Source organism: Entelurus aequoreus, linkage group LG06 (genome assembly GCF_033978785.1).
Source record: "Entelurus aequoreus isolate RoL-2023_Sb linkage group LG06, RoL_Eaeq_v1.1, whole genome shotgun sequence".
NCBI classification, from domain to species: Eukaryota; Metazoa; Chordata; class Actinopteri; order Syngnathiformes; family Syngnathidae; genus Entelurus; species Entelurus aequoreus.
Window position 1 is genome coordinate 3,938,489 of NC_084736.1, and position 13,961 is coordinate 3,952,449.

At 36.6% G+C, this 13,961-nt stretch overlaps 2 protein-coding genes across 2 annotated transcripts in view; one reads left to right on the forward strand and one right to left on the reverse strand.

Annotated features, from left to right (window-relative positions):
• Nucleotides 1–2,248, reverse strand: part of LOC133652367 (transmembrane emp24 domain-containing protein 1-like) — an 8,298-nt gene extending 6,050 nt beyond the window's left edge. Inside the window, exons 1-2 of the mRNA XM_062051045.1 lie at nt 1,875–2,248; nt 1,613–1,799 (exon numbers count right to left, since the gene is read on the reverse strand). Of these exons, the coding sequence (XP_061907029.1) occupies nt 1,613–1,799; nt 1,875–2,248 (561 nt within the window). The remainder of the gene's footprint in view (nt 1–1,612; nt 1,800–1,874) is intronic.
• A 3,086-nt stretch (nt 2,249–5,334) lies between these two features.
• tnfsf14 (TNF superfamily member 14) lies at nt 5,335–13,671 on the forward strand. The gene is made up of 4 exons (XM_062049875.1): nt 5,335–5,647; nt 7,894–7,930; nt 8,000–8,068; nt 12,831–13,671. Exons 1-4 carry the CDS (start codon nt 5,438–5,440, stop codon nt 13,229–13,231), a joined length of 717 nt encoding a protein of 238 aa, XP_061905859.1. The 5' UTR covers nt 5,335–5,437; the 3' UTR covers nt 13,232–13,671.
• The last annotated feature ends 290 nt before the right edge of the window (nt 13,672–13,961 follow it).

Below are 13,961 nucleotides of genomic sequence, written 5' to 3' on the forward strand. Positions count from 1 at the left end.
TAGACTGGTCACATTTGGTCTTAGACATAGATTGGTCACATCTAGTCTTAGACTTAGATTGGTCACATCTAGACTTAGACTTAGACTGGTCACATTTGGTCTTAGACGTAGATTGGTCACATCTCGTCTTAGACTTAGATTGGTCATATCTAGTCTTAGACTTAGACTGGTCACATCTAGACTTAGACTTAGACTGGTCACATTTGGTCTTAGACATAGATTGGTCACATCTCGTCTTAGACTTAGATTGGTCACATCTCGTCTTAGACTTAGATTGGTCACATCTAGTCTTAGACTTAGATTGGTCACATCTCGTCTTAGACTTAGATCGGTCACATCTCATCTTAGACTTAGATCGGTCACATCTAGTCTTAGACTTAGATTGGTCACATCTAGTCTTTGACTTAGATTGGTCACATCTCATCTTAGATTTATATCGTCACTTCGCGTCTTAGACTTAGATTGGTCACATCTAGTCTTTGACTTAGATTGGTCACATCTAGTCTTTGACTTAGATTAGTCACATCTAGTCTTAGACTTAGATTGGTCACATCTAGTCTTTGACTTAGATTAGTCACATCTAGTCTTAGACTTAGATTGGTCACATCTCGTCTTAGACTTATATCGGTCACATCTCGTCTTAGACTTAGATTGGTCACATCTCGTCTTAGATTTATATCGGTCACATCTCGTCTTAGACTTAGATTGGTCACATCTCGTCTTAGACTTAGACTGGTCACATCTAGTCTTAGACTGGTCACATCTAGTATTAGACTTAGATCGGTCACATCTAGTCTTAGACTGGTCACATCTAGTATTAGACTTAGACTGGTCACATCTAGTATTAGACTTAGATCGACCACATCTAGTCTTAGACTTAGATTGGTCACATCTTGTCTTAGACTTAGATTGGTCACATCTCGTCTTAGATTTATATCGGTCACATCTCGTCTTAGACTTAGATTGGTCACATCTAGTATTAGACTTATATCGGTCACATATAGTCTTAGACTTAGATCAGTCACATCTAGTCTTAGACTTAGATTAGTCACATCTAGTCTTAGACTTAGATCGGTCACATCTTGTCTTAGACTTTGATCGGTCAGAACTACTCTAGCGGCTGGTGCCAAAACCCAAATATTTATACTCCAATACCAGTGGGGTGTGCCTTTCAATTTAGAGTTTGGGTTTCAAATTGGGGTTTCCAGGTAGAGTATCAAATTAGGGTAACTGTCCCAAGTTAGGGTTACATTTCTATTTGGTTTAGGGCATATGTCAAAGGGCCAGTATATTAAAAAAACAACACACATAATATGAATTTGATCGTAATAAAAAAACAACAACGTTTGAAGAAGAAGAATAATGGCTGACTTCACCTTGACTGAGATTTAAGCCCTGGCACCTTGTTCAGGAGCAAATGGTCTTACCTGTTCAGATACCCAGCTTGTTACTGGCGCCATGCTTCATGGACTAACAGTTTTATGATTTGGGCGATGCCAGATTTGACCACCCAAAGAAGGCCATTGTTTTAGGTTATCTGGGGGGATTTAATTTGGGTGTTTTTGGGGTTTTAGTTAGGAATTCAGTTATGCTGGGGTAAATTTAGTCTCACCCTGATGTCGTCCAGTGTTAACTCCATGTCGTCCAGTGTGATGATGTCGGTTGCCAGGTCCTCGTAGTCGTCCGTGTCGTTGGAACTGGTGGTGATGACGATGGCAAAGAACAGCAACTTTTCCTTCCGTCTGCTGTAGCTGTTGTCAAAACACAGCTTGTAGTCTCCTTCCTCGGTCTGAGGCACACTGGAGGAGGACAACCAGCAGACGTGATCAATGCGAGCTTGTCTTCCGGCGGCCACAGCTGGGAGACAAGCTCACTTGTGGACGGCGTGAGATCTCCTGTAGTCGTGGGCTTCTTTGCGGCCGCTGGGCGACCTCATGACAAAGCTCACGTCCACGTTTGGTGGCCCGACCACCTGGAAGACACTTTGGTAGTCATTGGTGCATCCCGACATGGTCAACGTGTGACAGTAAAGCAGAGAAAAACAGATGAGATTAAGAGGAAGTATAATCACTTGGTATTCAAACTCCAGGCTGCTGTCCTTCTCCGTGCTCTGGTAGAAGCACTCTCTGCTGCCGGCAGGTAACACGAAGGTGAACTGCATGTCCATGTTGGGCTTGATGCTCACAGCCCAGCTCACCTTTAGACTGCAATAAGCCAGCAAAGTCAGCAGCAGACGCCTCATCGCCATGTCCTCAAAAAAAGTGAAGAGTTGCTTCTCGTTGCACGCCGACAAAGGTATGTCAAACCTGCTGATCCTGCCCGGCTCGCCGTCTTTCCTGGAGCTCAGTCAGTCCTGTCAGACACAAACACACCTTGACTAGTTTACAACACATCATTTAAGAACAAAAAAAGAGATTGGAAGGAATCATTCTTTTCAAAGAGCCGTTGAAAAAAAACTGGATAATCCTATTTGTATGTTTTTTAGAACTTCTTTTTAATCAAGGTAAACAATCAGTTATAAGATTTGCATCAGAATCATTTAAACCAAAATTGGTGGGAGTTGTTCTGAAACATTAATAATAATTTAATTTGGCTCATGTTTTCATTGTAAACATTCGATAAGGTGATCATGTGCGTTGTTTTAAATGCTCCCTCACCAAAAAGTCTTACACAAAAATATACATACCGTATTTTTCGGACTATAAGTCGCACTTTTTTTCATAGTTTGGCCGGCGCGACTTATACTCAGGAGCGACTTATACTCAGGAGCAACTTATGTGTGAAATGATTAACACATTAGTGTAAAATATCAAATAATATTATTTAGCTCATTCACGTAAGAGACTAGACCAGGGGTCACCAACGCGGTGCCCGCGGGCACCAGGTAGCCCGTAAGGACCAGGGGCCGTACTTATCAAGCTTCTCAGAATTACTCCTAAGAAGTCTGCTAAGAGTTGACTTAAGAGTAAATAAATTCTTGGCTGAAAGCTGCACTTAAAAGTTAGTTATCAAGCGTCTTACTCACACTTTCAGCGAAGTGTAGGACTGAATCTTAAGTGTCACACTCAGAGCTGAATTACGACATTACTATGTGCCGTAAACGGAATTTTAGGTGACGTCATTTCTGTGTCCATAGAAATGACCAATCACGGAAGGGAATCCCTTGTCTAAGAATAAAGAAATATCTTGGAAATATTGAAGTGGACAATGGGAGTGTATATTTTGACAATAAACTACAAAATAATACAAAACAAACTAGTCCCCGCCGGCACTCACGCTACCGCTCCCTCTCTTCTCTCGCCCACACACTCACTGACGTCACTCACCTCACGGCCACACACATACGCTACTGTCATAACATTTTCTTTCCAATTCATTAATCAGGCAACTAATTTGAAACTGGTGTGGGTGGCTCTATATATACTAGCCCACTGCAGCCACATGCAGAAATCAACATGGAATCGAAAAGTATTAAATCTGTGACAAAAATAATACCCGCTCTGTCTAAACGATACTGTTTGATCAGCTGCTCGTCATCAAACAAATCCAGTACATCGTTCCGCTCCCTGAATTTTGGCGCACGTCTCTCTCGCCTCAGTGCCATCCCCTGCTGGCAACTCCTAACCACTTAAGACACCTCTGAAGGTCTCTTAAATATCGTGGAGAGTAGGAGTGATTCTTAGACTTAAGAACGTTGATAAAAAACTTTTATTCTTAAGTTTGAGAGTAGGACTAAATTTCGCAAATTCTCAGGACTTAAGTGTAAAATGGCACTCTAAGAAGCTTGATAAGTACGGCCCCAGATGAGTAGCCCGCTGGCCTGTTCTAAAAATAGCTCAAATAGCAGCACTTACCAGTGAGCTGCCTCTATTTTTTAAATTGCATTTATTTACTAGCAAGCTGGTCTAGCTTTGCCCGACATTTTTAATTCTAAGAGAGACAAAACTCAAATAGAATTTCAAAATCCAAGAAAATATTTTAAAGACTTGGTGTTCACTTGTTTAAATAAATTCATTAATTTTTGTACTTTGCTTCTTATAACTTTCAGAAAGACAATTTTAGAGAAAAAATACAACCTTAAAAATGATTTTAGGATTTTTAAACACATATACCTTTTTACCTTTTAAATTCCTTCCTCTTCTTTCCTGACAATGTAAATCAATGTTCAAGTAAATTTATTTTTTTTATTGTAAAGAATAATAAATACATTTTAATTTAATATCATCATTTTAGCTTCTGTTTTTTCGACGAAGAATATTTTTGAAATATTTCTTCAAACTTATTATGATTAAAATTCAAAAAAATTATTCTGGCAAATCTAGAAAATCTGTAGAATCAAATTTAAATCTTATTTCAAAGTCTTTTGAATCTGGAAAATCTAGAAGAAATAATGATTTGTCTAGCTTGGTCCAATTTGTTATATATTCTAACAAAGTGTAGATTGGATTTTAACCTATTTAAAACATGTCATCAAAATTCTAAAATTAATCTTAATCAGGAAAAATTACTAATGATGTTCCATAAATTATTGTTTTAATTTTTTCAAAAAGATTCGAATTAGCTAGTTTTTTTTTCTTCTTTTTTTCGGTTGAATTTTGAATTTTAAAGAGTCGAAATTGAAGATAAACTATGTTTCAAAATTTAATTGTCATTTTTTTCCCCGTGTTTTCTCCTCTTTTAAACCGTTCAATTAAGTGTAAATATCATTAATTATTAATAATAACATAGAGTTAAAGGTAAATTGAGCAAATTGGCTATTTCTGGCAGTTTATTTAAGTGTGTATCAAACTGGTAGCCCTTCGCATTAATCACTACCCAAGAAGTAGCTCTTGCTTTCAAAAAGGTTGGTGACCCCTGGACTAGACGTATAAGATTTCATGGGATTTAGCGATTAGGAGTGACAGATTGTTTGGTAAACGTATAGCGTGTTCTATATGTTATAGTTATTTGAATGACTCTTACCATAATATGTTACGTTAACATACCAGTTGGTTATTTATGCCTCATATAACGTACACTTATTCAGCCTGTTCACTATTCTTTAGACATTTTAAATTGCCTTTCAGATGTCTATTCTTGCTGTTGGCTTTTATCAAATACATTTCCCCCAAAAATGCGACTTATACTCCATGTACTATGTGTGCTGATATATCAGATTATGATAGTGTTCATTTTGACAGCAATTTGTATTTTGTTTTAGTCTGACAATGCATTTTAGAGTAATTCATATTCCAGTCATCTAAATTCCTCAACATTTTAAGAGACTTAAATGATAGTACATTTAGACAAGTTCAAAGGATAACGCATCTTTGAAGTTGACCCGGAACCTTCTGAGTCAAGTTGAGCAATGATGTGCCTCCCCTGTGTGTGCACGTTGGTAGCCCACATGTCATGTGTCACTTAAGAGGTCTAGCAAGCTGCAGGAAGTCATTTGTAGATGAAGAGGCGTCCCAACATGAGCGCTCCTTCTTCTGTCTACGTGATCGACGGCGCCCCCACAGCCCCCCCACTGCCACCCCGAGCAGGCCGGGGAAGAAAGTCTGGACGACTGACTCAAAATATTCTCTTCTTGCTCGTGAGCGTGGCCTTAATTGGCCTCATCCTGGAGGCTGTGCTCATCTTCTACATGCACCCTGCAAGTCCAACTGTAAGATCAGCAACTTTCTATCCTCATGTTGAAACCTGAAACTCTTTTATGCTACTTATTCTCATCACTTTCTAGTCATTATGTGAGCAGGAACAGCAGCAATGAGTGAAGGAAACATTGTGTATTTAGGAAAATATCTAAATACTGTAAATATGTTTATATTTTATAACAGTATATGTAAAATATATATATATATATATATATATTTTTTAAATTTTTTATTTTTTTATTTTCCCTTATTTTTCCCCCTCTTTTTAAAAATTGTTTGTGGATAATTGAAAGTAGTTTTTAATCTCATAGTCTACATTCTGTGAATATTTGAAGTTATTGTTTTCCTCGCATAACAGTTAACATTTTTTTAATATAGTTTTGACTTTTCCCCCCTCTTGTATTTGTTTGCGGATAATTTAAAGTTTTTTTTCTTCATAATAGTCAACATGTTTTGAGGGGTTTTTAAACCAATTTTTTTGTGGATAATTATTTTAATTTTTTTTTTTTAGCAGTTTCATTTGATTATGTTGAACAGGATCAGCAACAATAAGAGAAGGGAAAAATAATACATTTTTATAGCATTTTATTTTTGATACATTTCAATTACATGTTTTGTATATTCTAAATATTTATTTAGTCAGTTGATAACATAACAAAGATAATTTTATACTATTTAGGTTTGTATCCCCATAATACTTTAAATGTTTTGTATATAGTTTGGGGTTTTTTCCCCTCATATATTTTTAGTTTTTATTTTGTATTTTTTTTATCACTTTCATTTGATTATGTGCTATAACTGACCTCGAACAGGATCAGCGACACTACGAGAAGAGAAAATAATATATTAAACATCTGAGTATATTTTTTGTATATTTTAAACATTTCTTTAGTCCGTTTGCAAAACAACAATAATAATTCTATACTACTTACTTTTTCCCCCTGCAATATTCCACATGTTTTGGGTCTAATTTGAGAGTTTTCCCCTCATATTTTTGGTGGATAATTTACATTTGTGTTCTCTCATATTATTCTACATTTATGTGTATATTTGTATGGATAATTGAAAGTTTTTTTTCTTTTTTTTGTTTAATTTTTATTTTTGAGTATTTTCCCTTGCATTATAACTTTTTGTAGATATTTTTGAGGGATTTCCTCCCCACCCCCTATTTTTTTGTGTAATGATATTTTTTCCCTATTATTCTTCAAAAACTTTTTTGGTGTATTTTTCTATTTTTTAGTATTTTCCTTTTGATGTGGATAATTTTTTTTTTTTTAAATTATCAGTTGAAGTTGATTATTCACTATAACTGACCTAACTGATCGGTGGATATTACAGAAGTAAAAATTATTTATTTTTTGAAAAATTATATTTTTATTTGTAACATCTTTTTGTCAATTTGTAAATGACAATTCTATTATATTTAAGCTTTTCTTTATTTTTCAAATGTTTTGTGTATAGCTTGAGTTTCTCCCTTCACATTATATTATGTGCATCATTATAGTCTACATATTTATGTATATTTTAGTGGTTTTTTTGGGGGGTTTTTTAAATTTTTTGTGAATAATTTAAAATTTTACCCCACGTGTTACAACTTTTGTGTGTAATTTAAAACTTCCGACCCATCATTGTCCACATTTTTATGGCATAATTTTATTCTGTTTTTGGGGTATAAGTGTGAGTTTGTTTTTGATTAATTAATCATTCAGAGTATTGTTATTATTATAAACATAAATTAATATTAATTTAAATGCATATTTTCCAAATATAATTTTCAATAATATTTATTTTATGCAATATTTATTTACAATAAATAATGTTACATTAGTATTTCGTTTGAATTAACTTGTACTTTTGTCCGGAAACACACTCTTGTGAAGTACACTTGACGTACAGTAATGTGGTTTTGTTCTGGTATCTGTGACGTGATATTTAGCACATCATACACACACAGTGGATATTTCAGTAATCTACACCCGTGTGAAGCAACACAAGAAGTGAGTCAATGTAATAATGGATGTATCACAATGTTCAGTAGGTAGAAAAAGAAAAAAAAAAGCATTTCCTGTATGTTGATGTTGCTTACACACAAACAAAAGTACAGAGTGGACGGGTACTATTTCCTGTTTCCTGTGACCTTTTCTTAATTGCACAAGCACAAGCCAGTACCAAAGTACTTGTTGCACGATGTTATGCTCTGAATGATCATTGTGTTGAAGTTGCAAGTGAACACTGACTTGTAAAGTTTGCATTGCAGAAGCCAACATCCGCTCCGTTCTCCAAGGTGAAAGCAGGTGCGTCACATGACACAAAGACTGAAATAAATATGAAGTATTTTCACGTGGACTTCTTCTCGCCCACAGAACAACATGGACACTTGCTTTCTGACAGTTCAAGGGTCTCTCCTTCCAAACCAGTTGCATGTCTGATGGGTGAGACTCCTTCTAGCAAGTCACTTCATAACATGCTTGAAAATTAATTCATTGTCAATAATGATTAGTTAAAAAATGATGTGTTTAATATTGTGACATTGGTGTAGAACAGGGATCCCCAAACCTTGCTTGTGGTTACTACTACTAGTAGTACTACTACTACTACTACTAGTAGTATCATAAGAGAAGTGTAATGTAATCCTGTCTGACTTAGTGTGCAGATGGACTTGACGTTGTTACTAGTAATACTAGTATTAGTAGTAATAGTATTAGTAGTAAATAAGTCTAATGGTTGACTTTGTGAGCAGATGGACTTGACGTTGTTACTCGTAATACTAGTAGTAGTAGTGAAGTGAATTATATTTATATAGCGCTTTTCTCTAGTGACTCAAAGCGCTTTACATAGTGAAACCCAATATCTAAGTTACATTTTTAAAGCAGTGTGGGTGGCACTGGGAGCAGGTGGGTAAAGTGTCTTGCCCAAGGACACAACGGCAGTGACTAGGTTGGCGGAAGCGGGGATCGAACCTGGAACCCTCAAGTTGCTGGCACGGCCACTCTACGAACCGAGCTATACCGCTCGGTCGGTAATAGTATTAGTAGTAAAGAAGTCTAATGGTTGACTTTGTGTGCATATGGACTTGATGTTGTTACTAGTAATACTACTACCAGTAGTAGTAGACAGTATTAGTAGTAAAGAAGTCTAATGGTGGACTTTGTGTGCAGATAGTCTTGACGTTGTTACTAGTAATACTACTACTAGTAGTAGTAATAGTATTAGTAGTAAAGAAGTCTAATGGTTGACTTTGTGTGCAGATGGACTTGACGTTGTTACTAGTATTACTAGTATTAGTAGTAATTGTATTAGTAGTAAATAAGTCTAATGGTTGACTTTGTGTGCAGATGGACTTGACGTTGTTACTAGTATTACTAGTATTAGTAGTAATAGTATTAGTAGTAAATAAGTCTAATGGTTGACTTTGTGAGCAGATGGACTTGACGTTGTTACTCGTAATACTACTAGTAGTAGTGAAGTGAATTATATTTATATAGCGCTTTTCTCTAGTGACTCAAAGCGCTTTACTTAGTGAAACCCAATATCTAAGTTACATTTTTAAAGCAGCGTGGGTGGCACTGGGAGCAGGTGGGTAAAGTGTCTTGCCCAAGGACACAACGGCAGTGACTAGGTTGGCGGAAGCGGGGATCGAACCTGGAACCCTCAAGTTGCTGGCACGGCCACTCTACGAACCGAGCTATACCGCTCCGTTGGTAATAGTATTAGTAGTAAAGAAGTCTAATGGTTGACTTTGTGTGCAGATGGACTTGACGTTGTTACTCGTAATACTAGTATTATTAGTAGTCGTATTAGTAGTAAATATGTCTAATGGTTGACTTTGTGTGCAGATAGACTTGACGTTGTTACTAGTAATACTACTACTAGTAGTAATAGTATTAGTAGTAAAGAAGTCTTATGATTGACTGTGTGCAGATGGACTTGACGCTGTTCCTCATAATACTAGTATTAGTAGTAGTCATATTAGTAGCAAATAAGTCTAATGGTTGACTTTGTGTGCAGATAGACTTGACGCTGTTCCTCGTAATACTACTAGTAGTAGTAATAGTATTAGTAGTAAAGAAGTCTTATGATTGACTGTGTGCAGATGGACTTGACGCTGTTCCTCGTAATACTAGTATTAGTAGTAGTCGTATTAGTAGTAAATAAGTCTAATGGTTGACTTTGTGTGCAGATGGAGTTGACGTTGTTACTAGTAATACTACTACTATTAGTAGTAATAGTATTAGTAGTAAAGAAGTCTAATGGTTGACTTTGTGTGCAGATGGACTTGGCGTTGTTACTCGTAATACTAGTATTAGTAGTAGTCATATTAGTAGTAAATACGTCTAATGGTTGACTTTGTGTGCAGATGGACTTGACGTTGTTACTAGTAATACTACTACTAGTAGTAGACAGTATTAGTAAAGAAGTCTAATGGTTGACTTTATGTGCAGATAGACTTGATGTTACTAGTAGTAGTAGTAGTAGTAGTAGTAGTAGACAGTATAGGTAGTAAAGAAGTCTAATGGTTGACAGAGTGCAGATGGACTTGACGTTGTTACTAGTAATACTAGTAGTAGTAATAGTATTAGTAGTAGTAAATAAGTCTAATAGTTGAGTTTGTGAGCAGATGGACTTGTCGTTGTTACTAGTAATACTAGTTGTAGCAGTACTACTACTATTAGTGGCAGTAGTATTAGTAAAGAAGTCTAATGTGATCCTGGTTTTACACATTACATCACACATGCATGCATACAACATGATACATGCATGCATACAACATGATACATGCATGCATACAACATGATACATGCATGCATACAACATGATACATGCATGCATACAACATGATACATGCATGCATACAACATGATACATGCATGCGTACAACATGATACATGCATGCGTACAACATGATACATGCATGCGTACAACATGATACATGCATGCGTACAACATGATACATGCATGCGTAAAACATGATACATGCATGCGTACAACATGATACATGCATGCATACAACATGATACATGCATGCGTACAACATGATACATGCATGCGTACAACATGATACATGCATGCATACAACATGATACATGCATGCATACAACATGATACATGCATGCATACAACATGATACATGCATGCATACAACATGATACATGCATGCATACAACATGATACATGCATGCGTACAACATGATACATGCATGCGTACAACATGATACATGCATGCGTACAACATGATACATGCATGCGTAAAACATGATACATGCATGCATACAACATGATACATGCATGCATACAACATGATACATGCATGCATACAACATGATACATGCATGCATACAACATGATACATGCATGCGTACAACATGATACATGCATGCGTACAACATGATACATGCATGCGTACAACATGATACATGCATGCATACAACATGATACATGCATGCATACAACATGATACATGCATGCATACAACATGATACATGCATGCGTACAACATGATACATGCATGCGTACAACATGATACATGCATGCGTACAACATGATACATGCATGCGTACAACATGATACATGCATGCGTACAACATGATACATGCATGCGTACAACATGATACATGCATGCGTACAACATGATACATGCATGCGTACAACATGATACATGCATGCGTACAACATGATACATGCATGCGTACAACATGATACATGCATGCGTACAACATGATACATGCATGCGTACAACATGATACATGCATGCATACAACATGATACATGCATGCGTACAACATGATACATGCATGCGTACAACATGATACATGCATGCATACAACATGATACATGCATGCATACAACATGATACATGCATGCATACAACATGATACATGCATGCATACAACATGATACATGCATGCGTACAACATGATACATGCATGCGTACAACATGATACATGCATGCGTACAACATGATACATGCATGCGTACAACATGATACATGCATGCATACAACATGATACATGCATGCATACAACATGATACATGCATGCATACAACATGATACATGCATGCATACAACATGATACATGCATGCGTACAACATGATACATGCATGCGTACAACATGATACATGCATGCGTACAACATGATACATGCATGCATACAACATGATACATGCATGCATACAACATGATACATGCATGCATACAACATGATACATGCATGCATACAACATGATACATGCATGCATACAACATGATACATGCATGCATACAACATGATACATGCATGCGTACAACATGACACATACATGCGTACAACATGACACATACATGCGTACAACATGACACATGCATGCGTACAACATGATACATGCATGCGTACAACATGATACATGCATGCATAAAACATGATACATGCATGCATACAACATGATACATGCATGCATACAACATGATACATGCATGCATACAACATGATACATGCATGCATACAACATGATACATGCATGCATACAACATGATACATGCATGCATACAACATGATACATGCATGCATGCATACAACATGATACATGCATGCATTCAACATGATGCATGCGTGCATACAACATGACGCATGCGTGCATACAACATGACACACGCGTGCATACAACATGATACACGCATGCATACAACATGATACACGCATGCATACAACATGATACATGCATACAACATGACACATCCATGCATACGACATGACACATGCATGCATACAACATGATACATGCATGCATACAACATGACACATGCATGCATACAACATGATACATGCATGCATACAACATGATACATGCATGCTTACAACATGATACATGCATGCATACAACATGATACATGCATGCATACAACATGATACATGCATGCATACATGATACATGCATGCATACAACATGATACATGCATGCATACAACATGATACATGCATGCATACAACATGATACATGCATGCATACAACATGATACATGCATGCATGCAACATGATGTAATGCTGGTGTATTTTGTGTGCAGACGGACAGGATGTAGTCTGCATGATGTAATGCTGGTGTATTTTGTGTGCAGACGGACAGGATGTAGTCTGCATGATGTAATGCTGGTGTATTTTGTGTGCAGACGGACAGGATGTAGTCTGCATGATGTAATGCTGGTGTATTTTGTGTGCAGACGGACAGGATGTAGTCCACGGCCAACAGATCTTGGGCTGGAGCCTAAAACCACGCCCTGTCCTCCACAAGATGCACTACGTCCGGGAAGACCGAAGTCTGGTGGTCCAGAAGGAAGGTCACTACTTTGTGTACTCCAAAGTGTACTTCGAGGACGTGAGCATGTTCAGTCACTCGGTCGTCATGCTCACCCGCAGACATAACGAGGAGCTCATCCCGCTCATGCAGTCCAGGAAGTACTCCAGGAAGTATTCCACCAAGGCGGAAGAAGACTCCAACAGTTTCCTGGGCGGAGTCTTTCACCTCCGCCAAGACGACGCCCTTTTTGTCAAAGTAAGCGACTCCTCCAAAATCATACGCCACAAAGCCTACGAGAACATCTTTGGTGCGTTTATGATATAACTCAGTCTTTAACTCTATGGCCGGGGCCGCTTGTTGGGCCCTAAAGGGATGTCCAAAAATATTTGTTCCTCAGCTGCCACAGCGATGCTCGGTTGTAATACACTTTTCTTCCACCTGAGGCAGTAGTGACAATATCAAACACACAGAAGAAGAGAAGTTTCTTAAGCGCAAAAATTACGACTAAAGGGTTGAAATTGTATTTTCATTTGCACCTACATTTTATTTAAGAAACATTTTCATTATTAATTGACTTCAAATTATTTATTTTAGATCTGCATTATTGAATGTCAATTCACTTTTAATCTGTATATTTGATTAGTACTTAATATCATACATTATTATTGTAATTAACACACGGCTTCATATTAATTAACATGGTTGTAAACTGTAAGTTGGTTATGAATAATTATTGAATATGATTAAAATCAAGAGTAAGATTACTCACTCAGTGTGGATATTTGAGTGGAAAAGTTGGACCCCGAGGTCAAAAAGGTTAAGAATCCCTGAACTATGACTGGTATTGTAATAGTACATTTTGTAATATATTCTTATTTTTCCAAACATATTTTACATACATTGTATTCGTATTATTTCTTTGAATATGTTGTAAAACTGAAACAAGTGTGTGTGTGTGTATATATATATATATATATATATATATATATATATATATATATATATATATATATATATATATATATATATATATATATATATATATATATATATA